Raw genomic sequence first — 27,346 nt, forward strand, 5'->3', positions numbered from 1 at the left:
CAGGGAGTTAGGGTCTTTGAGCATGAGCTGGCTTTTCTCCTTACTTGGTATCTGCAGTAAACACTATATTTTCTGGCATCCACCTCCTTGCTGCCCCCGCCCCAGCCCCCCAGAGTTAAGTCTCAGGCAGTTTTCACAGGGTTCAATTTTGTTCTTTTCTAGTTTTGGTTAATTCTTCCTACGTAATTTCACCAGTGTGAAAGATGAGACAGACCATGATGGCAGTTAAGGAGGCAATGAAAATGAGACCCGACAGAAGAGAGTTGTGTTCAGCCTAGCCTTTCAGGTGTTTGGTTTGGTTTTGATTTTGAAACATCCGCTGGTGTTAAGACTCTCCATTAGAGAACCAGGAAAAGGGAATTATCCTTCTTGGTTCCCCAAGATGGATCCAAGGATGAGAAGGGCATAACAGGAGAGTAGTGCTCAGATTCAACCTCCTACCTGGACCCTTCCTGTGGGATGGAGACACCAGGAGAAGGAGAGAAGATGGGGGGAACGGGGAGCTGGCCACCTTCCTGCTATGTCCAGTGGACTTTAGAAAAAAGCTCCTTGCTTCCCCCTCAAGGTGATGTATTTGTGACTGTTGACATGCTCAACAGTACAAGAATTGAGGTTGTTAGCAGAACCTAGAAGAAACCAGGACATGAAAATAAAGCTCTTTGTTAACAACAAACCCAAAACAAAACAAACAAATAAACAAAATGACTATACTTCACAGATGGTTCAGTGTTAAACAATCCTGGCAATACAGGATGTGGGTTCAATCCCTGGGTTGGGAAGATCCCCAGGAGAAGGAAATGGCAACCCACTCCAGTATTCTTGTGTGGAGAATCCCATGGACAGAGAAGCCTGGCAGGCTACAGTCCATGGGGCTGCAAAAGAGTCAGACACAACTTAGCAACTAAACAACAAGAAAAACAGCCACAACCTAGAGTTGGCTTTATTGTGCGCAGGGCAAGCAGACCCAAATCCATGTTGGGTAACATATTACAGGATGCTGTGGAAATTGTGCAAGAGATGATGATAGCCTGCATGGAAGATAGGGAGGTGCAGAGAGAAGAGAGGGACAGTGAGAGTCAAGGGGAAATGGGGAGATCTGGAGAGAGGAAGCAGGGTCAAGGAAGACAGGAAGCTTCCAGCAACAGTGTGGATCAACAGCATCAGTCTCAGATTTGGAACCTGATTTCTTCTTGGGCTTTGGTCAGGGTCTGAGTTACTGGAAGGACAGCCAGGTGGACATGTCCAGAAAGCAGATATACTCAGGCCACACGCCCAAGAGACAGATCCAGGCAGATCTCCTCCTGGACACCTGCCAGGTGTGAGGTTGCTGATTTCCCCCAAACTCTAGGTTGCCCCCGAGCAAGTTGCCAGCCCTGTGTCTGCCTTGGGGAGTAGCAGGTGGGATGACATCTGAAGGACAGAGAATGTGAGTTGTGTTTCCTGTGTGTGGGTTGGAAAAGAATTTCCAGACATGAGGCAGAATGAGAGGAGAATAGAGTTTAATAGAGTAGGAGACGCTGTTAGAACAGTGGGCTCAAGGGAGAGCTGACACTTTCATGGACTAGTCACTGCAGACACTGGCTGCATCCATGAAATTAAAAGACACTAGCTCCTTGGGAGAAAAGCTATGACAAACTCAGACACCATATTAAAAAGCATAGACATCACTTTGCTGACAAAAGTCCATATATTCAAAGCCATGGTTTTTCCAATAGTCAAGTATGGATGTGAGAGTTGGACCATAAAGAAGGCTGTAAGTGGGTGAGTATTAGTTGCTCAGTTTTGTCCAACTCTTTGTAATTCTATGGACTGCAGCTGCCAGGCTCCTCTGTTCATGGAATTCTCCAGGCAAGAATACTGGAGTAGGCAGCCATTCTCTTCTGCAGGGGATCTTCCTGACTCAGACCTGGATAGAACCCAGGTCTCCTACCTTGCAAGCAGATTCTTTACCCTCTGAGCTACCAGGGAAGCCAGCCAGCAGGGAAGCCAAAGAAGACTGAGCACCAAAGAACTGATGCTTTCAAATTGTGGTGTTGGAGAAGACTCTTGAGAGTCTCTTGGACTGCAAGGAGATCACACCAGTCAATCCTAAAGGAGATCAACCCTGAATATTCATCAGAAGGACTGTTGCTGAATCCTAAGCTTCAATACTTTGGCCACATGGTGGGAAAAGCCAACTCATTGGAAAAGACGCTGATGCTGGGAAAGACTGAAGGCAAAAGGAGAGGGGGCGGCAGAGAATGCGATGGTAGGTAGCATAACCAACTTAATGGACAGGAATTTGAACAAACTTCGGGACGCAGTGAAGGACAGAGAAGACTGGCATGCTGCAGTCCATGGGCTCGAAGAGTTGGACTTGACTAGGGACTGAACAACACAGCAGCCAATTTTTATAACTTCAAGACAAAGAAAATTCCTGGTGGAAGGGTGGCATTAGGTGATTGGTTAGGTGCTATAAGGAGGGTATTTTTTTAACCTAAAATGCAGTCGGGGAGCTGGCCAGTTTAGATCAGGGAGGCTCATGGTAATGGTGGCTATGGGGCTCCATCAGTTCTAGAGATGACCTTGGTGCAGGGCTCCATATCTGTAGCCTTGGTACAAGGCTTTACCCCTGTGACTTTGGTATAGAGCTCCACAAGTTGCTTGCCTTGGGGCTGGTTCTGGGGATGGAAGGTGACACGAACCTGCTTCATCCCCTGAGTGGCACAGATCTGTGCTCTAGTTCACCTTTGCTGCCTTCCTGGCCAGTTGTTCCCACCTGATGGCACTTAGCTCCTCACCTTAGTGCTACCCAGGGAGAGCTGGGTACCCCTCTGGGCCTCTCCCAGAGCCCAGTAAGTCTCTAACAATCCTGAAAGCCACTGGCCTCTCCTGCTATCTGTGAGCTCCTGGTATGGGCACGGCCCTGCTGCGCTCCCTGGGCTGCGCCATGAACAGTCCCGTGGGCAGGTGAGATTTAACATCAGAGGAGACTGGGTAAAGGGTGTTTGGAAACTCTGTACCACTTCTGCAATTTTTCTGTAATGTAAGTAATTTCCCCAAAGCTTAAAAGATTCATATTAGATTATGTATTGATTAAATAAAAATGAAACCCGCAGTTTGCATCAAACTATTGCTAACAATTGTTGAAGCAAGGTGATGGGTATATTAAGGCTCCTTATAACTCTTTTCTACATTTATATATATATGTTAGAAATTTTCCATTAGGAAAAGATAAATTATTGGAATTCCCTGGTGCTCCAGTGGTTAGCATTCTGAGCTCTCACTGCTGAGGGCCCAGGTTTAATCCCTGTTCAGAGAACTAAAATTCCATAAGCTGCGAGGCAAGGCCACAAAAAGAAAAAGACAAATTTTATGTATATTGATGAAGTCCCTTTCACGTGCCAGGCACTGTAGTCAACTGTGAGCCCTTGGCAGTCTTGTCCTCAAGGAGTTCACAGTTCACAGGGGGAAAGCAAACATTAAACACATAAGGTTGAAATCGTGATATGATAATAATTACTTTAAACAGAGTATAACCTATAAAAATATAGAACCACTATGCTGTACACTTGAAACTAATATGACATTGTAAATCAACTATAGCGGGATGTTTAAAAAAACTTCAGAAACAAACAAACAAACGAAAAAATTAATATGTTAGAGGACACACAGGAATTGAGCGTTCCAAGCAGAAGGAACTGTATGTGCAAAGGCCCTAGGGCTAGAGAGAAAAGCCCAGGTGCAGTCAAGAAGAGAATGGTATGAAAATGACCCAGGTGATGCAGTTGAGCCCTCCCACACAGAGCAAGGGCAAACCGGAAAGATTATTTGGGGGTGTATACAACTGGGGTTGCAATACCATTCCTCATGTAGTTCTTTTTTATCACCTTAGATTGCTATCTCCCTATTCTCTCTACCATATCCTTATTTCGGCCACCACCCTCTTATGACACACTCTCTCTCTCCCTCCAAGATTCTTCCATCTGCCATAAACTTGGCATCCCATTTCATGAAAGCATGGTCCCCACCGGTCTGCTGGTCAGCCAAATAAATCTGGAATCTCTGCGTGTGCATTTATGGACCACCTTGAAATGGAACATTGTTGATTTATCATTTTCTTTGTGGCATGTACGGAATGTTCTACCAGCCTGGTCGACTGTGTGGGGCTGTTCCCTATTGGACCCCCCCCCCCCCGAAGCAGGGGCTGGTTGTTAAATTATTAAAGCATCTAGCATACACCCAAGGACTGGCATCGAGGAGCTGAGCAGAGAGGCAGCAGGACTTTTATCAGGTTGGTACTGACCTTATCATCTTCATATAGTTTCTCATTTCTGTTTCAGGAGGAAAATATATTTCAATGTGTTATTTTATGTGGATACCTGGCATTATTGCCTTTTCTTGGTGTGCTAAGGAAATGATTCAAGTGTTGTTTATTAGTTCCTCAAGGACGTGTCTTTAGAGGAAAGCAATAATCAAGAATTTAGAAAGTGAGGGCAGAGAATTAGATGATTTGGGGAAAATAAGAATGTTAACTAAGAACAATTTGAAAATGCAACCATGTCAGTGCTGGGAGGGATCTGTGAGCTTATGTTAGAGTTGCCTTCTCTAGACTAGATGGTGTATCAGTGTGATTCATATGGAAATCACACAATTATGCTGGACTGGAATTTGGCAGAAATCACACATTTGGGGAATCCCACTTGAGTGATGAGGAGAAAATATATGTGAGTGGTTGCATGTCATTTGAACTGGCAGCTCCTGTTGGGAAGTTAGTCATCAATGGCGGTGGGTCAGAATCTAAATTTGCACCTCCAAAGCTGATTTTACCACCATGAGCTTGTTGTTTGTATGAGTTACTTTGTGACTGAGCACAGAATAGCCTGCTGCTTTCTCTTCTTCTCCACCTCCACCTCCTCCTTCATGTTCAGTATTTTGGGGACCAAAGACTGGGCATGCTTTCTTATGAAGAAAAGATTCAAAATTGCAAGTGAATCTAAATGCATAGGGCTATTTGGATAGTAAGGCAAGTGCCTGTGGATTTATTTCTTAGGCAATTCAAGAAAATAATGCCCTTCTCTTGAACTGCCCGGTTTCCAGCCCAACAGATATACAGATTCTGTCTATTTGCCAAGTTAAATATTCTCCTGGGCTGTCCTGCTGAAGCACTTGCCCAATTTTTTTGCACAGTCATTGCACATACTGTGGGAGAGTTCTACTGTTTTGATAGTTGTGTTTAAACAGCGTAATGTTAGGTTTTATAAGCAGGATTGATTACTTTATGATCATGATCCCAGTTTATTATTTAATTGTTCTAAACTACTGAATTGCAAAATTGCAAGTCCTCTAAGGGAAATGCTAAAGAGCACATGTGTGGCTCTTGGGCTGTCTAATCATGCCATGTTACACGGAAGGTGTGTTAAATTTTGAGCAATGTCTTGTGTTAAAGACTATGATGATGTTACTACTTCCTGAGAGCTCACAGGTTAGTGGGGGCACAGAAACTGTAATCTCTGCAGGCTGTGAAAATTCAATAACAAAATAGATACAATAGGAGGAAACTAGTCTGCCTGTCAGGAGGACTAAATCTAATCAAGACTTCATCACTAACTAGATAGCTGGCCAACACATGCTCTCTCTGGGGTACGGTGTATTAATTCACACTTAAAGGAGTGGCTAGCTGACTTCTAGCTCTATAACTTGAGAAGTCTTGAGGGAAGATCTAGATACATCAGTGGCGCAGAGAGCTGGCTTCTAAAAGGTACATGACACCACTAGGTGAAAGTGAAATCGCTCAGTCCTGTCCGACTCTTTGTGACCCCATGGACTTGTAGCCTCCAGACTCTCCTGCCCATGGACTTTTCCAGGCAAGAGTACTGGAGTGGGTTGCCATTTCCTTCTCCAGGGGATTTTTCTGACCCAGGGATCGAACCCAGGTCTCCCACATTGTAGGCAGACGCTTTACCATCTGAGCCACGAGGGAAGCCCCCCAGTAGGTAGGATGCAGTATAATGGGAGTCAGCAGAAATGCCAACTTAAAAAGAATAGAACAAAAGTCTCATACACAGAAGCCTCAGAATCTCAAAGATCCTGCAAAATCACAGTGAGTTTGGAGCTTCCAAGGCAAAACAGAAGTCACAGGAAAAAAAATTAAAATAAGCCCATGGGAGAAGATTTGGAAACAGAAATGAAGAACAAGCACTTGTAACGTCTATGAACAGGTTTTAGACAAAAATGAGGAGCACCCCTAATGTAAGGTAGGGAGGGATGGAAAAGTCACAGCCTGGATGCTGCTGCTGTGAATGTAGAGCCGACCCGGGCAGGGCTCAGCAGCCTGTGCTTTCTCAGCCTTCAGCCACTCCGCTTGCTCTGACTTGCTTGATGTCTAGAATCATGATCCTTGGTTCAGAACCAAATTAAAATGAAGTCACCGTTGGGTTATTTGTGCATAGTAGGTTGTCGACAAGTCTGTTCTTCTAACTAAATTTAAACCCTTTAAAAGCAGATTCCACATCAGGCTCCTATCTTGTTTCCAACCAGCCATTATCTCTTGATACCTGAAACTGCTCAAGGGGTCTTAGGGGAGGAAGCCTGAAGGAAATTTGTTATAAAGAAGAAATACATCATGTGTCAACCAAAAACAAGGTGTCCATGAAGAAAATAGATATACAAATAAATAAAGGTCTTCTGGAATGTTTAAACTATTTTGACAAAAAACTCAAGTTTTGCAACCAAGCAAGTGAGCTCCTTGTCCCAAGAGAAAGACCAAATACTGGGGCAATGGTCTTTTGCAAAAAAAAAAAAAAAAAAAGGCTTTATAGCAGCCAGCTAAGCAAGGAGACAGGAAGAAATCTGTCTTCCTGATCTGTTTTGAGTGGCATATTTATCTTAGGAGTAAGAAGCAAGAGGGCGGGGGGCAGGGGGGGGGTGGGGGCAGCGCTCAGAAATGGTTAGTGTACAGTAAGTGTAAGTTTCAATGTACGTTTTAAGAGTTCTCTGTGCAGGCATGGTATATTTTCAGCATGTGAGTTCTAAAGTTGACTGTCAGTCATCCTATTCCATCAGTGTGAGTGGGCAGTGCTCAGCTAGAGAGGCTGTCATCAAGTTGTCTTCCTATCTGTAGATCTCTGGTACTCTGCTAAGTAAGCTGATATTCTTGGCATATCATTTTGTTTCTACCTTATGGGCCTTGTAAGTTACAGGGCACCAGTTTCACATGCCTTTTTTGAAACATAACTATTGTGCAGGGACTTCTGTGCTAAAGATTCTACAACCACAAAATCTTAAAAAAATTTTTTTGGCCAGAGGTCTGTTGACTAAAAACGGGACTGAAATTGTCCCTCCCTAAGTCTAACAATCTAATCCTTGCTTTTTAATGACTCCTGTGCTTCTTTACTGTCATCACTGATAAAACTTGCCCAAGACCACTGCTGAACTTACCCAGCCATGCTGGGGACAGGGGCACTATGCTTCTGGCAGCTCCTGGGGATGATGCTAAGTAACTGTCCTCCGATGACAGGACAACAAAGAAGGATCCAGCCCCAAATGTCACTAGTACAGACACCTTAGACTAGAGCAACATCTACCAGACTTCTTTGGCTGGTCCCAGTCACAAGTGTCTCTTACATTTTACAGCAACCCAGACCACACAATCACATACTGACACATTACTGAGTCCTGGTTCATACTGCTCGCCACACAGCCGTCCATTAAATAGAGAGATGAGGTGTTGAGGCAAGGCCTGGGATTTTATTGGGAGAGACAGCAGACTAAAAAGGTGGTGGGCTAGAGTCCCAAAGAACCATCTAACCTGTGTTAGAATTCAAGCTTATACTAAAAGGGGAGGGTGGTGTGGCTGGTGCTTGCAAATTTCTTGTTGCCAGCCAGACTCATAACGATATAGGATGTGAATTCTTTGTTCTTCCAACCATCCACATAGGTCTGATCATGTTTCTACAAACCTCCAACAAGGCAAATGTTATTCTTTGTTCTGCAACTGTTTTATCCTTATATGGAAGAAAAGACTTTTATCTTTATATGAAGGAAAAGACTTTGAAAATGAGCTATCCTATGTATTTCAGGCTGTAGGTAGCATTCTTTTACAAAAGGTGCAGAGCCAGCATGACTCAGCAAAGGCTACAGAGCACAAAGGTTAGAGCTAAAGGAATAGATCCAGGGTGGAGGCAGGTTTGGCTTCACTGTTACACTCACATGACATAAATGTCATGACAAAACTCATCCTCTGTTCATTGGTGCCAAGCAGAGACAGAGTTTTGGAGGAAGTAGAAAAGAGTAGCTTTTATTGCTAATTCCCTTAAGACTGTGACCCACCCTGGATGGGGGTAGTGAGGAGATTTATAGTGTTCAGGGAGCAGGGTGTGATCAGCTCATGGATTCTCAGATTGGTTGGCATCAAGGTGAAGTTTCAAGCATCATCAGTCTTCTGGTTTCAACCAGTCTAGGGTTTATGTTCCTGTAGTCAGCAGTTTTCATCTGGAGGGGATCTGTTTCTTGTAAAACCAACTTAGGAATATGTGTCAGGCCTTTATCTATATCTTTCAGGGAACTGTGAGTTGGGTGATTCTGTTATGTAGCAGATTTATAGCCTAAATTGTTACCAGTCCTCCAGCCCAACAACTATTCTTTGTTCTCACATCTTCACATTTCCCAGTCATTAACTCTTGAGTCAGCAGTTTATTTCAAGGACAAAGACAAGAGGAGTTGTACATGGTTTTGTAATTTAAGTGCATTTTAGCAAAAAGTGCTTACTATAACTATATATGATACACCCTCGTATTTACTGTTATATTGCAGTTGAAAAACACTAGTCAGAATCTGCTGTGTTAATTTCACAATTCACAATAGGCCACAATCCATCATTGGCACACACTGGTATAGCAAAATCCCACGACACTGACGTCAAATGAAAGTGCCTTCATACAACCACCATAGAGAACAGAATGGAGTATCCTTAAAAAACTAAAATTAAAGCTACCATATGACTCTGCAATACCATTGGTAGGTGTACACCCTGAGAAAACCATAATTTCAAAAGGCACATGTACCCCCATGTTCACTGCGGCACTATTTACAATAGACAGGACTTGGAAGCAACCTAAACATTCGTTGATGGATGAATAGATAAAGAAGGTGTGGTACATATATACAATGGGATATTACTCAGCCATAAAAACGAATGCAATTGGGTCATTTGTAGTCTTTCATACAGAGTAAAGTAAGTAAGAAGGAGAAAAAAACAAATATATATTAATGAACATATATGGAATCTAGAAAAATGGTACCAATGAACCTATTTGCAGGGCAGAAATAGAGACACAGATGTAGAGAACAGGACACAAGGACACAGGAGGGGAAGGGGATGGTGGGACAAGTTTAGAGAGTAGCACTGACATATGCATACTACCACGTGTGAAATAGAGAGCTAGTGGGATGCTGCTGAATGGCACAAGGAAGTCCGCCTGGTGTCTGTGATGACCTAGAGGGATGGGATGGGGTGAGGTGGGAGGGAAGCTCAAGAGAGAGAGGATATACGTGTATGTAAATAGCTGATTCAAGATGTTTTACAGCAGAAACCAACACAACATTGGAAAGCAAATATACCCCAACTTTGTAAAACAGTTTAAAAAACAAAGTGCAATTGGATAGGTTCACCACTCACTTTAGACCAGTCAGAATTTCCCTCGAGTAATTTTTGTGAAGGTGAAATGAGGAAAAAAGTGAGAAAATGCCCACTATGTGGTAGACACTAAACCTACATTAGTTCCTTTCCGTGTACTATAAATGTAGGGCACCAGCATCTCTTTCTCTCGATCGTAAAGTAAAATTCATTCAGCAGTGAAAAACATATAGAATTCCAACAAGAAAAAAAGGAATGAGTTTTGTCTCCTGTGGAGAGAAGTTAGAAGGTTTAGGGACAGTCAGGGCAGGATTCAGCTGCAGTTAATGCTTTTGAACAAAACCACCTGCCAGTCAAGGACCAACTCAGCTCCCTGCTCTTCTCTGTCAGGGAAGTTTCCTGGTTTCAAGTCCCCTCACAGCCCCAGGTGACAGCTGAGCGAGATTAAGCCCCTGCTCTATTTAAGTCCTCTGAGAGAGGACAGACGCAATCTGAGACTTGGTTTGGTACAATTTCACAATGACACCCTTTGCTAGGTGAGAATGTGGACCAAGGAAGAACCACACGGTTCTTCCAATGCTGCCATGAAAAAAGCAGGCGCTACCCCTTCTGTTCAAATGGACTGGACGTTGTAAAGTGCAATTTGCCTCTGTGGTCTGATTCATCCAGGTTCACAGGAAGTGAAGAGCTACTATCATGGCGGGGAAGCCCAAGCTTCACTATTTCGATGCCCGAGGCAGGATGGAGGCCATCCGGTGGCTCCTGGCTGCAGCTGGAGTGGAGGTAGGCCCTCTTAACTTGGATCACTGTTGACTACCAAAGCACTTTCTCACCGGAGCCAGACCTCCGCATTAAAGGACCTGAGCATGATTTTGCGTTGCATAAAAATAGCTGCACATTAAGAAGGAAATGGACTGATCTGACCAAATGAATGTGTAAATAATCCTGCCCGTGGAAGAGCATAGAAACATTCTTTTTTATTTGAAAGGAAGCAAAAGACACATCAACTAGTCCAACTGCATGAAACTTACTTGGATTTCATTTCAACAAACCATAAATATTATTTATGACACGTTCAAGTAGAAACTTGATTGCTGATTGAATATGTTATTAAAGAATGATTGTTAATATTTTAGGTGTAATTTTTACACCTAAAGTATACATGGGTGCATGAAGTATACAAGGGTGACATGATATGATAGCTAGAATCTGCTCCATTTTTACATAAAGGGGAATGTGGATGGGCATATACACGACACAGGACAGGCTTGAGTTGATAATTATTGATGCTGTTGAAGGATATGAGAAACACTGTACATTTATTTTAATTTTTGTACATGCTAGAAATTCCCACAATAAAAGAAAAACTGCATGTAATATCAAAAAAATAAATGAAATTAAGGTTAAGATATAATTAGAAATATGGGAATGAGCCAACTGCAACAAACCACTTGATAAGATTTAATATATTCACTCAGCAATAATTTTGGGTGGGAGCACTTTAGAGCTTCCCTGGTAGCTCAGCTGGTAAAGAATCTGCCTGCAATGCAGGAGACCCCGGTTCAATTCCTGGGTAGGGAAGATCTGCTGGAGGAGGGATAGGCTAACCATTCTAGTATTCTTGGGCTTCCCTGATGGTTCAGCTGGTAGAGAATCTGCCTGAAGTGTGGGAGACCGGGGTTCAATACCTGGGTTGGGAAGATCCCCTGGAGAAGGGACCCCTACCCACTCCAGGATTCTGGCCTGGAGAACTCCATGGACCGTATAGTCCATCGGTTTGCAGAGTCAGATATGACTGAGCCACGTGCACTTTCACTTTTGTGCCAGGCTCTGTACTAAGTTCTGGGGATAAAAAAATGAATGAGACAGACACAGTCCCTGCCCTCAGGCAGCTTGCACTCTAGTGAGGATGCAAATAAGTAAGTGGGTGATTAAGAGAGGGATGGGAGGATCCAGGAGCACCCCCAAGCATTTTATAGTGTTAAAACACCACATTCCCAGGAGCAAATGTAAGACTCTGTTGATGGTGATACTGGTAAACAAACCACCTACCAAGGCAGGGGGAGAAGTGGGCAACAGATGATGAGATGGTTGGATGGCATCATCGACTCATTGGACATGAGTTTGAGCAAACTCAGGGATACAATGAAGGACAGAGAAGCCTGGTGTGCTGCAATCCATGGGGTCTCAAAGAACTGAACAAGTGTTTTTCTCAGTGATAACTCTAGAGGTCATGCATGAATGCTAAGTCGTTTCAGTCATGTACGACTCTTTGAAACCCTATGGACAATGCCCACCAGGCTCCTCTATCCAAGGGATTCTCCAGACAAGAATACTGGAGTGGGTTGCCAGGCCCTCCTCCAGGGAATCTTCCCGATCCAGGAATCGAACCAGCATCTCCTCTGTCTCTTGCATTGGCAGACAGGTTCTTTACCACTAGCACCACCTGGTACTATTGGAAAAGACCCTGATGCTACAGTCCACAGTGTCGCAGAGTCAGACATGACTTAAAGATTTCATATTTAGTGAAACAATTTTTTTTCTAAAATTACCCTCATTTTTACCAAACACAGCCAAGACGAATTTGTTTTTAAAATAAATTTGATGACTTCCCTGGTGGTCCAGTGCTGCAATTAAAGATCCCACATGCTGCAAATAAGACCTGGCACAGCCAAACAAGTAAATGAATAAAAATAAATATTAAGAATAAAGATAGCCAGGACTTCCCTGGTGGAATAAGAATCAGCTTGCTAATGCAAAGGACACGGGTTCGATCCCTAGTCCGGGAAGCTCTCATATGCCACGGAGCAACTAAGCCCATGTGCCACAACTACTGAACCTGTGAGTCTCAACTACTAAAGGCTGTGCACTCTAAAGCCTGTGCTCCACAATGTGAGAAGACCCTGCAGTGAAAAGCCTGCATAACCTCACAAAAAGTAGCCCCTGCTTGCTGCAATTAGAGAAAGCCCATGTGTAGCAACAAAGATCCAGCACAACCAAAAGTTAAATAAATAAATTTAAAAACTAAAGATAAACATTAAAAAAAATAATAATAGATTTTTAAAAATAAAATGTTTGGTCCATTGACTATGTAAGGTATTTAATCCTGACGCTGGTGTAACTCCTCAGAAAGAGTCTCAGACGAAATTCTTAAAAGGCTTTCAAAGCCAAGAAAGCCATGCCAAAGGCCTGCTATCAGATTTGCTCAGCTGGATTTCTCTCTTCTAGAGGTTTTCAAAATAGTTTGAGATTCCCATAAATATCAGAAGACAGTCTTTTTTTTTTCATTTACCTGACATACATAAATCCAGACAGACAGAGATCTCATAGTTTTCTCCTTGAGATTTAAAATGTCTCTTTGCCTCCTTTTTTTCCCCCTTTGGCTTGAAGTTCTACATAACCCAAGGCCAAAGTCTCAAGTAAAGTGGGCTCTGTTTGTATCTCAAGGACATGGTAAGAGTTGATGTAGCTTTTTCCTAGGCATATTTTTATTCTCTCAGGGTCAGAATTCTGAAAAAAAAAAAAACAAAAAGTATTTCAGCAAGTTAGCTTTTCTAATTGCACATGCTAAAAGAGCCAGTTTTGCAATTAAAGAAAAAAAGTCTTGTTTTAACAAATTTTGTGGTCATACTGTCAAGAAAAATCATCTTTACCTTTTTTTTGTAGTCATAGTTTCATAGCTAAAATATAGACCAAATAGTGTCAAATTTGTCTTAATAATAGAGGCAGACTAGCTGATAAAAATGTCCCAGAAAGGTTTATTCTTCTGGGGAGGTAGGAGTCTTAGCTTGATCAGAAAGACCTGGAGAAGTAAGGGAACATGTAGGAGTGGGAGAAGCTTGGTTCCCCCCTGAGAGTTGGGAGAAGTTAGGAGATCGTTTAGAATGTTAGGAGAGTTTTTTCTCATTATAGTAGCCACATAGAGCAGGATTATGATAAAAGGCCTTGAAGACTTGAACATAAGGAAACAGTCTATTATCTCACCCTGTGGCAACAAAAATCGAATTGTAAGAGACTCATTTTCAGGCCATTTTCCTCATCCCCCAATTTACATAAAGTCCAGGCACTGTTTCAGTAAAAACTTGCTAGTTCTTAAGGATACACTCCAGAGGTGTTTCTTCTAGCTTAGAAATGGATCCTCCTATATTGAATAACCTGCAACCCAGAACAGAGACCGCTTCTAGCTACGTAATCCACTATCCCTGATACATTTAGGAGACACCTGAAGGAGATTCAGAGTGTCCCCTGAATTTACTTTGACCTTATTCCTTGACAGGGTTTGGGGCATCCTCTATCCCCCACTGAGTTTTAAGCAGCAGTCTCCGGTTGTTCTTGACCTTGAGCAAGGAGTCCTCCTTTCATACCTGGAGAGGACGTGTGGACCAGCACAGAGTGGTTGCAGGTTTTCCATTAAGTTTTATAGATGACAGATACTGCCCAGGATGCAGGCTGATTGGAACTGGCCTGCTCAGTAAGTAGTCTGTCCCAGCCTAGGCGCTGCCAAGGCCTGGAGTGAGGGGGAACTCCTGAAGGAACTGGAATTGGCTACAGTGGAAAGTGCCACAGCCATCAGGACCTGAGGGTTTCACCTGACACTGAAGGTATGGGCTTGGCAGCAGCAAGACTTCAGCTAGTCTTTCCCCAAGAGGATTTTAAAGAATTAGGTAAAAAAGAAACCTTGCTGTGCAAGTAAGACGGGAGAGAAAATCCCAGCACAGCGGAAGAGAGAGTGAAAGTCAGGAGTCTCCAGCCAATAGTTTCAGCGACATCTGCAGCTCACCTTGAACTCCTGGGTTTCTCACCAAAGGATCTCGGAGAGACTGCAGTGCTGAGAAGAGATCTTAGTTCCCTGCCCAGGAACTGAACCAGGAATACCAATCACTAGACCACCAGGGGCTGGAGGCTAAAAGCAAAGTAGCCAAGGCTCTTTTCCCCGTTTGAAAACAAGAATGTTTCAAGGAGGCGAAAACTGTAAAAACAGGTGCAAGGTTTAAGGGAGCACAGCGTACGGGAGAGCACATGGAGAAGTAGTTATTTAAGACAGAAGCAAGGCAGAAACACACACCTAGAAAGAAAATGTACAGGTGTCCTCTCTAATCAGGAGAAGCATAGTAAAGGGGTGAATTCAATCACTTATATAAGACAGTCCTTCCAGATCTTTGCTTACCTTTGGCCAGTTAGCTTGTTTCTTTTTCCATATCTACCTGGTCCTAGGACCCTCCCCGGGATGCGTGCACCTTTTGGCTAAGATGAATCCCACTGCAGATGTCTGTGGGCACATGTCCATACTTATTATGGGGAGGCAACCCCTCCATTTTTGACCCCAAGGAGACTTCCTGTGGATGTGCAGACAGGGAAGTCTTCCTTGACCTCAGGAGTGGCCACTTTATCTTCATCCCAGCAGAGCTCAGCTTCAAGGACAAGGGCTCTGTCCTTGGTGTTTGAGTGAAAACAAGGCATCAGCTTTATTCCACTTAGCAAAAACCAGCAGTCCAGCCCAGAGGCCCATCAATCACCTACCTCAGAATCATGGAGAAACTCTGGAGATTTGATCCCTTAGGGGAGAGCAAGGAGTAAAGGACGGTCTCAGGTGAGGTGGTGTCCTGCAAAGGAACCTCTAGTGTGCTCCCTTAGCCTCCTAACATATTTACCTGAGCCTCAGATTCAGTTCAGTTCATTCAGTTCAGTCACTCAGTTGTGTCCGACTCCTTGTGACCCCGTGGACTGCAGCACGCCAGGCTTCCCTGTCCATCACCAACTCCCGGAGCTTACTCAAATTCATGTCCATTGAGTCGGTGATGCCATCCAACCATCTCATCTTCTGTCATTCTCTTCTCTTCCTGCCTTCAATCTTTCCCAGCATTAGGGTCTTTTCCAAGGAGTCAGTTCTTTGCATCAGGTGGCCAAAGTATTGGCCTCAGATTAAAAGGAGCCTCAGATTACACTTTCTTGATTGCCAGACATTAACTTGATCCATTCTCAAGTGTGTGAAGAAACAAGTACACAGAAAAACAAATTGAACCATTCTAGGTTGTTTATTTTCTATAAATCAACAACCAATAGTTTTTGCTGTGGTCCAGCCTTGGTTCAAGGATGTGTTCAGAGTCCCTGGGAAGGATGAGTTCAGCACAGGAGGGTGAAGAGGAGGAGATGCTGAGAGCATCCAGACCTCCTCTTGTCCAGCCCAGCCCGAGGGGGGAGGATGTGGGGCAAGGCTGACCAGAGGCCACTGGTCAAGACTTCTGGGTTCTCTGGGCCCAGAGGCTGATCCTCACAACCCCATTCCTCTCCCTCAGCCTCATGAGCAACAGCTCACCAACAAGTCCCATCCTTCCTCTGACCCCTTCCCACAGTGACCACTCACCACCCCTCATATTGTCTTGAACTGGGCACTTTGCAAATTGTTGCCCACACATCTCACTATCTGTGTGGTCTAACCCTATGGAATCATGTAGATCCCCAATAAACTGTTCCACCGAGTCAGTTGAAGGTAAAAGTGAAAGTGTTAGTCACTCAGTTCAGTCTGACTCTTTGCGACCCCATGGACTGTACTCTACCAGGCTCCTCTGTCCATGGAATTCTCCAGGCAAGACTACTGGAGTGGGTTACCATTTCCTTCTCCAGGGAGTCTTTTTGATGCAGGGATCGAACCCAGGCCTCCTGCATTGCAGGCGAATTCTTTACTGTTTGAGCTACCAAGGAAGCCCCAGTTAGAAACCCCCCAATTCTCAAACTTTTCATCATCAAGACCCTTGTTTAAAATAAAAATTTGAATGGAGGGAGGTAATATACAGCAGAGGTCCCTGGTTGCAACATCTTAGGAGTCAGTAGCCCCATGGAAACCCCAAGCTGGGGACACCCCAAATTCCTGTCCTGATCTCACAGGGAGAGAAACACTTTCCAGAGACATTAAAACTTCATAACTAGAAGAATTTCCCAGTCCCTTCCCTCCAGTGACATTCCCCTCCCCCCAAATCATTACCTAATCACTGACAGAGGTGGGGACAGGGTAGAGGTGAATTAACCTGCAAAATAAGCAGTTACTTGCTGCAACCCACACTTTTATCTTGGTGGCTCTAGTCTAAATCTCCAAATGGCCTTGATCACTGTCCTCTGTGCACCCTGCTGAACTTGGAAATCCTATAGTCTCCATAGTGGGCGGCAGACAGATGCCAGGTGAGTTCAGCAATGCTAGAGAATGAAATAACAAAAACTCATCGACTGTTTCTGTTTTCCAGTTTGAAGAGAAACTTTTAGAAAGTTCAGAAGATTTGGATAAGTTAAGACATGGTAAGAAACTGAATTCTTCAGCCACAAGTTGAGGTTTAAATACCAACAAGGCCTGTGTATGCAAGGTAGGAATGGGATCAGAGGAGAGGAAGAAATGTGGTTAAAGGTAAGGATATGGCTCCTTGAGAAGGTCTTGCAGCTCACTTGGGACTAGGAAGGGCTGGAACTCTAGTATTTGCTAAAGGAACCATCCCCAGTGCCCTGTGAATGCCCTTACTGGGCTCTTTCTGCTTTTCTGCATCATGAGTGACTGTATCAGTTCAGGATGCCACAGCCCTCCCACCCAAGGTCAAGAAAACACATGCATCAGAGAGAAGAGGGGAAAACGAGGCCCAGAAATTGCCATGAGCCCTTTTTTCTGGCAAGTTTGACAAGTCTAGCAATATTGCAGACCCAGTGAGCAGGAAAGGGGACCTGCACATAGAAATCTCTCAAAATCTGCCTTATATGATGTGAGACTTATTTAGAACTTCTCATTTATATTGGAAACTGGGTGGCGGCCCTATTGCAGCCTCTTCCAACTTCTTTCTAAAATATCCCTAAAGACAAATAGAATTAGAAGGAATCGCCCATGTATCTGAATGGCAAGTAAAAAGATAAATGAAATAATGGGTTAAAAAAGTAAAAGATTGAGCAGGAAAAGGACTATGGGAAGCCAAAAACAAAATGTCATGCTGCTTAAGTGTTCCAGATCATTTTAGTATTTCATTTTATATCTTCAGTTATGTCAACATTTTTATTTTCATCCTAAAAGGGTGTAATTCATCCAATATTTCTCTCTTCTTTTCTCCTTTCAAAAGATGGGAGTTTACTGTTCCAGCAAGTACCAATGATTGAAATTGATGGGATGAAGCTGGTACAGACCAGAGCCATTCTCAACTACATTGCCACCAAATATGATCTCTATGGGAAAGACATGAAGGAGAGAGCCCTGTACGGTATTTTTTCTGTTCTTTCATGAGTGATAAGTAGGAACAATCCTAGGTGTTTCCCTGAGCGATTAGGATATGTTCATGGGGATCATGACCAACAGCAGCTATAGACCTTAATGGTGTAACTGAGGTCTAGTACCGCAGGGACCTATGAAGATGAGAGAAGAATAAACTTGGAGTGGAATCAAGAGCTTATGTAAGAAATTGTGGTCCATGGGTATAGCACAGTGACGGAGGATTCCAAACATGGGTGAACTATAAAGCCGGGAGGAAGGTGGAAGCATGACTCCAGGGGCTCAGACTAGACACCCGCCAACAGCTAGAGACAAGGGACAAAATGTCTGAGTGTCTAGAAGATAAAGTCTGAGAAGAAGAAGATCTAAAGGAATTGATTCTTAAGTTCCAGAAATTTTAGAATGATAACCAGGAGCTTAATTTATCAGTCCTCTTAGTGGACCGGTCACTTGACAGGGGATAACAAAGTGAATAACTTTGGGGATAACAGTGGATAACAAAGGGGATAACTCAAGACACCAGAGTTATCTGGAACATTTTAATTTAAGTCTGAAGCAGCCAGATTTATTCAATTAAAGCAAAACTGGGGGAAATCCTCTCTGTTGCAATGGGACAACCTGATTGACACTAAAATCATGTAAAGAACTGTTGGCAGTTACTCAAAAAGTTAAAGAGTTACCATATGACTCAGCAATTCCACTCCTAGGTATACACCCAAAAGAGTAAAAAACACATTCACATTTCACAATTCAAGTTCAGCATGGTACATGTCAGTAGGTAGCAACATGATGGCACAATGCTGTGGTCAAGAGCACAGTCTCTGGGGCGGAATGGCCAGCACTCCCATCGTAGGTTCATCACTAAACAGCTCATGACTTCAGACACTTTCATTAACATCCTGCTCTTTAATATTTTATCTGAAACCTAGTCTTCAGCTCCACTGCATTATTTGTGAGGATGTGTGGCTGGACCATACTGATTCCATTTTGTCCCCTCTCCCCCAGCTTTAGGCCACCAATCCTACACCCTCATCTTTCTACATACTGCACTTTAGCCTCCCAAAGAAGAATGTGCCCCAGCTGGATAAATTCCCCATCAGTTTTTACCCTTGCCTTCATCTGATAAGAAAACTGGAAGAATGTATTTTGTTGACACAGAAGGTTAATGGTCATGAGACCCCCAGGGGAGGAAAAACCACCAGTTCCTTCAGTGTAGACTTGCTTCTCACTTGGTAGTCAGATTCTCATTTTAGTTTTGATCCCTTTGCTGCTGCTGCTGCTAAGTCGCTTCAGTCGTCTCCGACTCTGTGGGACCCCAAAGACGGCAGCCCACCAGGCTCCCCCATCCCTGGGATTCTTCAGGCAAGAACACTGGAGTGGGTTGCCATTTCCTCCTCCAATGCATGAAAGTGAAAAGTGAAAGTGAAGTCGCTCAGTCGGGTCGGACTCTTGGCGACCCCACGGACTGCAGCCTGCCAGGCTCCTCCGTCCATGGGATTTTCCAGGCAAGAGTACTGGAATGGATTGCCATTGGCTTCTCCGTTGACCCCTTTAAATTCCCCTAGATCCCTTTTGGCAGCACGAAGTGCAGCTGTAATTGTCTGTGGATCATTGTCTGCACTGTCTTCCTTGCCTGTTTATAAGTTACCCACAATAAACTTCATAGTGAAAAAAAAAAACAAAAACAAAACACATCCACACTAGAACTTGTACACAGAAGTGCACAGTGTTCATAATATTCAAAAAGTGGAAACAAACAAAATATCCAACTGATGAATGGATGAACAAAGAATGATACACCCCTATAATGAAATATTTTTAGCCATGAACAGCAGTAAAGTGGAGTAGGCCACAGTAACCCGCTCCAGTGTTCTTGCCTGGAGAATTCCATGGACAGAGGAGCCTGGTAGGCTCCAGTCCATAGGGTCGTAAAGAGTCAGAGAGACTGAAGTGACTTAGCACGTAAAGTACTGATGTATGTGACAACATGGATGAACTTTGAAAAATACTAAATGAAAAACACCAGACACAAAAGGCTACATATTGTGTGATTCCAAATATATTAAATGTCCTGACATTCAAATCCATAGAAATAGAAATAATAGTTGAGTGGTTGCCTGAGGCTATAATGCTGAGGAAATGGTGAGTGACTGTCAAGGGTGCTGGATTTCCTTTTGGATAAAATGATAAAAAAAAAATTCTGGAATTAGAACATGGTAATGATTTCAGAATGTACTAAAAACTACTGAATAGTACCATTTAAAGGATGAAAGTAATGCTATGTGAATGTATTTCAATAAAGATTTTATTACCAAAAAAACAACTCTTGTAGGAAATCCTTTTGGAACAAAAACAAACAAAAAAAATCACCTGGAATTTTCATTGTTGAAACTGTATGAAGAATTGCACTATTTCAGGGGATATTTGGGATGGAGTCTTAAGAAATGCAAATGAGGCCAGAGTCGGGCAATCATATATGGAGGAGGTTGTGGAACCATTTCTATCAGAAATAACTGGAGGAACTACTGATACTGAACATCTAAATGGACCTAGTTGTGTAACAGGATGAGAAAGGGAGAGCTAGAGGGACATAACTGGGATCACGGTGCCAGGACTTTCTCTAGACGTGACTGAGATGGTGCTAATGTATCACACTAACTGTGCATAGATTATATTACAGCAGAGATGGCAAACCATCTCAGATGGTCTCAGAGGTTACCTGCAGGGATTAAACCATTTCTCTTATACCTCTATGAATGGGTCCCCACTATGCTTTGTCCCTATATTTGATCATGCATATAACCAAAATATTAGCTATGTCTACATTGATGGCTTGTTCTAGGGTGAAATATTAAAATTAATAAAAATCGTAACTCCATTACTGGCTTAGAAAAATGTACCCAGTGGAAAATTACTTTACCATCTTTTGATGCCCCATTCCTATCTATTCTTAAACTAGAAAGTCTAAGGCAGGAGACATTTGGCAATTTGGTCATTCTGTCTTTCAGGATTGATATGTACACAGAGGGTGTGGCAGACTTGGGTGAAATGATCCTGCTTTTGCCCCTGTGCCCACCTGATCAAAAAAATGCCAAGTTGACCCTGATCCGAGAAAGGACAACAAACCGTTATCTCCCTGCATTTGAAAAAGTAAGTGGACTGTTTAGTGGTTTTGACACTGAGATGAGAGGACAAAGGAACATAGTGCTTGGCGTTGCTGGGGCATCGACCTTCACTTCTGTGAACCTTCCTGAGTACTAGTGCAGCATCCTGATGCTCAGGGCATTTTCTAAAAGTTGACTCTGAGGGAGAATTGTACCAGTTTTACACACATTGTCATTTTTCAGCATAATTTCTATTGACTCAGACCCAATCTGAAATTCTCTGTTCAATGGAATTTCATGGTTTTACTTAGAGCTTGGACTGTGGAAGTTCTGAGAGCCACACTGGAGCCTGGAGTAGATGGATTCTGGAGAACACAGTGCAGGGGCTTTGATCCAAGAAGAGCATGATGTTAGCAATACATCAGAAAATATTCTGGTACCATGAGCAGGGAGACGTGAGAGCAGCTGCCTGTCAGGAGAATGTGGAAGCATTTCTGGGATGGATGAAATATTTCTCAACAGAGATGGGGGCAGTACTGGGGAGGAAGAGACAGAGGAAAAGATGTTCAGGAGAAAATAGTCGCAAATTTTTGGGGACTTGGCTCTCAGACTTTTGAAGAAGGTCATACAAAGCCAAGGAAATAATGTTTCATCATTACGCCTAGTATATATCTTAGTTAATGTTTCTTCTTGATGGTAAGAGGAGAGCATTTCAAGATCAAAATTACCTGAAATCATGCTAAACAAAAATGATTAACCTAGAGAAAAAGTGATTTTAAGAGATTCAGGAGGGTTACATACATAGATAAAGATTAACACAGAGCATAGGATCATTCTTTCATTTATTCAACAAATGTTAATTCATTGCTTGCTTATCTGGCCATATTCAAGGAGCAAAGAATTAAATAGTAATCAGAAAGCACACCCTCCCGGCCCTTGAGGTGCTGGGAGTTTATGCAACATTCACAAGATGATAAGCTCTTTGATGATTGCAGTTTGAGTTCATCTGTACTTTGATTTATGGGTTGAGAAGATTCTTCTAGAGGAGGAAATAGCAATCCACTCCAGTATTCTTGCCTGGAAAATACCATGTACAGAGGGGCCTGGCAGGCCACAGTCCATGAGGTCACAAAGAGCTGGACAAAACTGAGCGTGAGCACTGACGAACAAAGGGTACTTTGAAAACAAAGGGCCCCCTGATAGCATAAGTAAAAATTATATTTTACAAAATATGTTTTGATGGCTTTTCCAAATGATTATCCATTTGTCCATGCTTTTATATTTTTTGCTTTGTTTTCTTTTTTAGTTGCTCAGTAATATCCAACTCTTAGGCTTTCCCTGTCCATGGGATTTCCCAGGCAAGAATACTGGGGTGGGTTGCTATTTCCTTCCCCAGGGGATCTTCCCAACCCAGGGATCAAACCCTGGTCTCCTGCACTGCAGGCAGATTCTTTACCACTGAACCACCTGGGAAACCCTCCATGCTTCTGTATGTATATATAATCTGAAAGTGTATTTGCCAAAATGTTATTACATTAGTTAGTGGTGCTGTATGCATTTTTCTCTTTATACATTATGATTTTCATATTACTGGAATATTTTAATAAATATATTTCCCTAACATATTATTATGAAACATTTCATACATGCAGAAAAGTTTAAAATGTATAAAATGAACTCGTATGAACCTACCATGTGGATACCAGAATTAAGCTTTGGTTTCCATTATCATATGTGATTATCTCTCCATTCCTCTTCTGTCAATCAAATACATAATTTTGACTATATAACAGAGTGAGTTAAGTCATCAGTGAAGTTCATCCCCAGACATTTAGCATATGAATTGTAACACAGTGCAAGTTAGGAATCAGGGAGAAGGGACTTCAAGTTGACCCAGGTTTTTTAAGGTCCCAGAGAGAGACCGGGAAATCAGGAAGCAGGAAAGAAGAGAAATGTGGACTGAAATAGTTTGCTCAGGGTAGAAGAAGGTTGTTAAGAAGTTGGAGTCACTGGCCAAGGGAGAAAGATGAGAGGGACAGAGAGAGAGAACAAGAAGAGAGAGAGGCGAGAGAGAGATGGATGAAGGGTCATGTTGTGAAGTTCAGGGCTGCACACTTGAGGGTGTGGGGTCAACAGAAACACTCTGCAGATGGTGCTAAGCCCTTGGCCCAGTGGAAGAAGTAAGGCAGCCACAGCGAGGAGGGAAAAGGAAAAGGAAATTATAGTCTGGCTTCCACTGGGGATGAGGAGGGAACAGCAGGGACTCAACTGGCCCATCTCACTGAGCTGGGGGGAGCAGAAGGTCTGGGGTCCCCACCCGCCCAGGGAGGGGCAGAGGGGGAAGTGGGGCTGGGTAGGGGGCAGGGGAGGAGCAGGGCCCGAGCTCTCTGGACCTGCATTCCTGATCTGACCCCTCCATTCGCCAGGTGCTGAAGAGCCACGGACAAGACTACCTGGTGGGCAACAAGCTGAGCAAGGCTGACATCCACCTGGTTGAACTGCTCTACTATGTGGAAGAGCTGGACTCCAGCCTTCTGGCCAACTTCCCTCTGCTGAAGGTGAGCTCTCCCACGACTCTGGACTGGGAGGTGGGAGGGATGGAGTGGTGGTGGAGGGGTAGGGATGGGGGTGTGCCCACACCTCCCACCTCAGAATCTGTTCTCTGAACACTGGGACCGCAGTGCTAGGGTCCCCACCGTATCATTTCTTCCCCTCAGTTCCTGTTCCTTCTCTCACATGTTGATTTGTCTCTCCCCTTCTCTCTCTCTCTCCGAGGGCAGATTGGTTCTGACTGACGTCACACATTACCTTTCATGTTTTCTGTCTTCAGTTCCAGCCCCATCTCCTATCTCTTCTTGTCTTGATACCTGGAGCTTAATCTGTGCTGATGTCTGACACTTTTTTCTTCCTTACACTGCACTTGAGGGTGAACCTGCAAGACTGATGTGTAGGAAGATCAGGACGCTGAATGGAGTCTTACAGTAAGACATCTCTGGGGAAAATGCTTTGGGCTGTCATCTTCCTGGCTCACTGGATGTCCATGTCCAGTCTTCTCCTGGTGCTGATGGAGGGGCCTCAGCTGGACCTTGTCTGGGAGGGTCTCAGAGTCCCTGCTGGCTTGTGTCAATGACAGGGGTGGTCTTTAGCGGCACTCTGACCTGTGCTCTTATGGGTTGCAGGGCCTGAAAACCAGAGTCAGCAATCTCCCGGCCGTGAAGAAGTTTCTGCAGCCTGGCAGCCAGAGGAAGCCTCCGGGGACTGAGAAAACTCTTGAACAAGCCAGAAAGATTTTCAAGTTTTAATAAAACCAGTGGGGCCACCCAGAACATTGAGGACCAAACTTATGAAACTTCTGGCAATGAAGTTTTTATCTAGGCGTAGACCATGGGTATTGTGAGACTAATAAACTATTCCAAAGTTTTAGTGGCCATTAAATAATAAAGCTCCAATGAGCAGATTTAGTTGCTCTTTTCCTTTAGAATCAAATATAAAATCAGATTTTCCATCTCTTTCTAGCACATCTCTTTTTTGGAATTAAAAATTAAATACAAAAGGGAAATATAGATTATGTCATCCCCTTGATTTTTTTTGGTAAGAATTATCATATAACATCTGTCACAAAGCTTATCAAAGAATCAAGTGTAGAAATTCATAATCTGACAATCTTAGGTTTCCACAGGAAAGAGCTATTTTTCTGGTGTCAATGAAAACAATCAACAAATAATAATAAGAACAGGCAAGAGCTTTACTTGAGCAAACTGAGGACTAGCCAGAAAGATACCTTCCCAGATTACTCTGAGCAGCTTGCTCTGGACATATATGGTTTCCAGCACAGTTTCGATTATCTTTGTCAGAACAAAGGACATTAAATGAGTCAGGGATACATTTCTTCAAGATTGAAAAAAAAAAAACACCAAGACAGATCAGCACATGTACAGTCAGCATGGCCTTGGCACCTGACAGGACTCTTATCATGGAAGGAGGACCAGCGTTGGCGTCCCAGGAAGGAAGGCGTTTAATCTCCCCACTCCCCCCCTCCAACCCCCCCACTTCTGCTTGCAGGATACAGGATCTTAGTTCCTTGACCAGGGATCAAACCTGTGCCCCCTGCAATGCAATCAAGGAGTCCTAACAACTGGACCACCAGCTAAGTCCCTTCATCTTTACTTTTAACATGGACTGTCTTTCCTTCTGGTCAAAGTGCTCTTTTCTCTAATAACTAAAGCAGAAATAGACTGTATGTTTGATCAGCCACAGACAAGTATTTGAGTTGGCATAAAATTCAAGTTGACTCACGTATAAGTCAGAATGACTTTTCTATATCTCAATATGTGAACATTTCTTGTATCACTGGCAATGGCAAAAAGACATTTTTTAAAAATTTCTTTGAGAGACATTTTTCTTCTGATAATAAAAATATCTTTTCTTACGCATTTTGAACTGCTATTTTTTTTTCTACTGTGGGCTCTCCAGTGTTCGGGGAGGTGGGGAAATAATGAGAACCCAGTGGACCCAAACTCTGCTCAGGGGACCCTACTGTGGCCGCCTGTTCATCACAGCTCTGCTGCAGGAAGTTCTGTGGGGCCCTGCACAGGGGCCTCACCCCCATTTGACGGGGTCCCCCAGATCTGATCTCTATGACACAGGTGACATGTGTGAATTTGATATGAATGAATATATATGATGTCACTGCCCCGGCCTCTCACGGAGCCAGGGAGCCTGGATTGGGAGTGATTCTGGCTCTGGTCACATGTGGGGCCTGCGGTGAACACTCCCAGGAAACCCAGCCTTCGGGGTATCTGATTCTCTTCTTCCTGGAGTGAGCTCCCCGCCTGCCTCACCCTCACCCCTGACCCCCCAACAGGGAAGGGGCGGGGCCAGAGCTGACAGACACATGGGTCCCTGACTGTCCTTCCCCCCACTCTGGTCTGTTCTCCACTGACATCAAAATATTTTTCCTAAAATGCAAACCTGAGAATCACCACGCTGTTTTGCCTCCCTCAGAGACTCCCGCTGCCTGCGGGGTGCCCTCCTTCCTTCCCTCCTCACCCCGAGTGCCAGTCCCACCACACAAGACGTGGGGGGGTGGCCTCCTTCCTGCCTGGGCACCTGTGCGCCCTCCCAGGCCAGCTCCACCCCGGTGGCCACAGTGAGCTATGTGCTCCCTGGGGAGAGCTGGACGCACCTCTTTGCTTCCCTCAGAGCCCCGCAAACCTCCAGTAACCCTGAAGGCCACTGGCCTCCCTCAGCATCTGTGAGTTCCTGTTGGGGGCCCGGCCCTGTGTATCCCCAGGGCTCCACCATGAATGGTTGTACCTCCACACACATCTCCATGGCCCAGGGGTCAGGGCTGTGGGAATTCCTCACAGTCCGCACCCACTCTCATCTGCCTGACAGCTCTATTCATTCATCCAAGTCTTCAAGACCAAGATGTTCATGTCACTCCAGTGCTATGGACAGACCTTGCTTTGATCCAAATGCAAATAAACCAACTGCACATAAGTCTTTATGAGACATTGGGAAAATTAGAATGCTGAATATTTAATCAAATGAATGAAATTGAATTATAAAAGATATAAATTATCAAATTTTAGTGTGATAGAATAGTGTGATTTTCTTTAGAAAAAGAGTACTTACCTCTTAGAGATAAATTTAATAATCGTGGGATGGATGCAGTCATGAGCCGTGTAGGATTTGCTGCACAGTAATCCTGCGCAGTGGGGAAGTAAGCAGGTCTGTGTGTTGGTTTTCTACGGTTGCTCTGTCAACTGACTACAATCAGGGGGGCTTAAAACAACATGATGAATTCTCTCACACTTTCGGAGGCCTAAAGTCTTAGTTAAGGTACTGCATTGACTCTGGACACTCTTGGGAGAAGTCGTCCCTGCCTCTTCTGGCTTCTGGTGATTTTTGCATCCTTCCTTTCCATGACTCATGGCCACATCACTTCAATCTCTGCCTCCATCTTCACATCAACCATATGGGTATGTCTGTGTATTTTCTCTTCTGCTATAAGCACACTTGCTGTTGGGTTTGGGCCTATCCATATAATCCAGGATAGTCTCATCTCAGGTTCCTTAATTACATCTGCAAAGACTCTTTCTCCAAATTTTGTCCCATCCAGAGGTTCCAGGTATTTAGATGTGGACTTTTTTTTTCTTTTGGAGAACACCATTGTGGCTCAGATTGTAGAGAATTTGCCTGTAATTTTCTACAGGAGATCCAGTTTCAATCCCTGGGTCAGGAAGATCCCCTGGAAGATGGAATGGCAACCCACTCCAGTATTTTTGCCTTGAAAACCCCATGGACAGAGGAGCCTGGCAGGTACAGTCCATAGGGTAGCAAAGAGTCGGACACAACTAAACATGAACCCATGTCATACAATGCTTA

At 43.8% G+C, this 27,346-nt stretch overlaps 1 protein-coding gene across 3 annotated transcripts; it reads left to right on the plus strand.

The window, feature by feature from the left end:
• The first annotated feature begins 4,175 nt into the window (after positions 1–4,175).
• Positions 4,176–25,389, plus strand: LOC110143493 (glutathione S-transferase A1-like). Of its 3 annotated transcripts, none has more exons than XM_020903129.2 (7): positions 4,176–4,273; positions 10,286–10,399; positions 16,855–16,906; positions 17,707–17,839; positions 20,861–21,002; positions 23,383–23,514; positions 24,136–25,389. In XM_020903129.2, exons 2-7 carry the CDS (start codon positions 10,313–10,315, stop codon positions 24,256–24,258), a joined length of 669 nt encoding a protein of 222 aa, XP_020758788.2. In that variant the 5' UTR covers positions 4,176–4,273; positions 10,286–10,312; the 3' UTR covers positions 24,259–25,389. The 3 variants fall into 3 exon arrangements, with proteins under 3 accessions (XP_020758788.2, XP_070312404.1, XP_070312405.1); XM_070456303.1 differs by having other exon boundaries at positions 4,182–4,277; XM_070456304.1 differs by lacking the exons at positions 4,176–4,273; positions 10,286–10,399; positions 16,855–16,906 and adding an exon at positions 16,619–16,792.
• Positions 25,390–27,346: the final 1,957 nt, after the last annotated feature.

The sequence above is a fragment of the Odocoileus virginianus genome, chromosome 27, assembly GCF_023699985.2.
Source record: "Odocoileus virginianus isolate 20LAN1187 ecotype Illinois chromosome 27, Ovbor_1.2, whole genome shotgun sequence".
Taxonomy (NCBI): domain Eukaryota; kingdom Metazoa; phylum Chordata; class Mammalia; order Artiodactyla; family Cervidae; genus Odocoileus; species Odocoileus virginianus.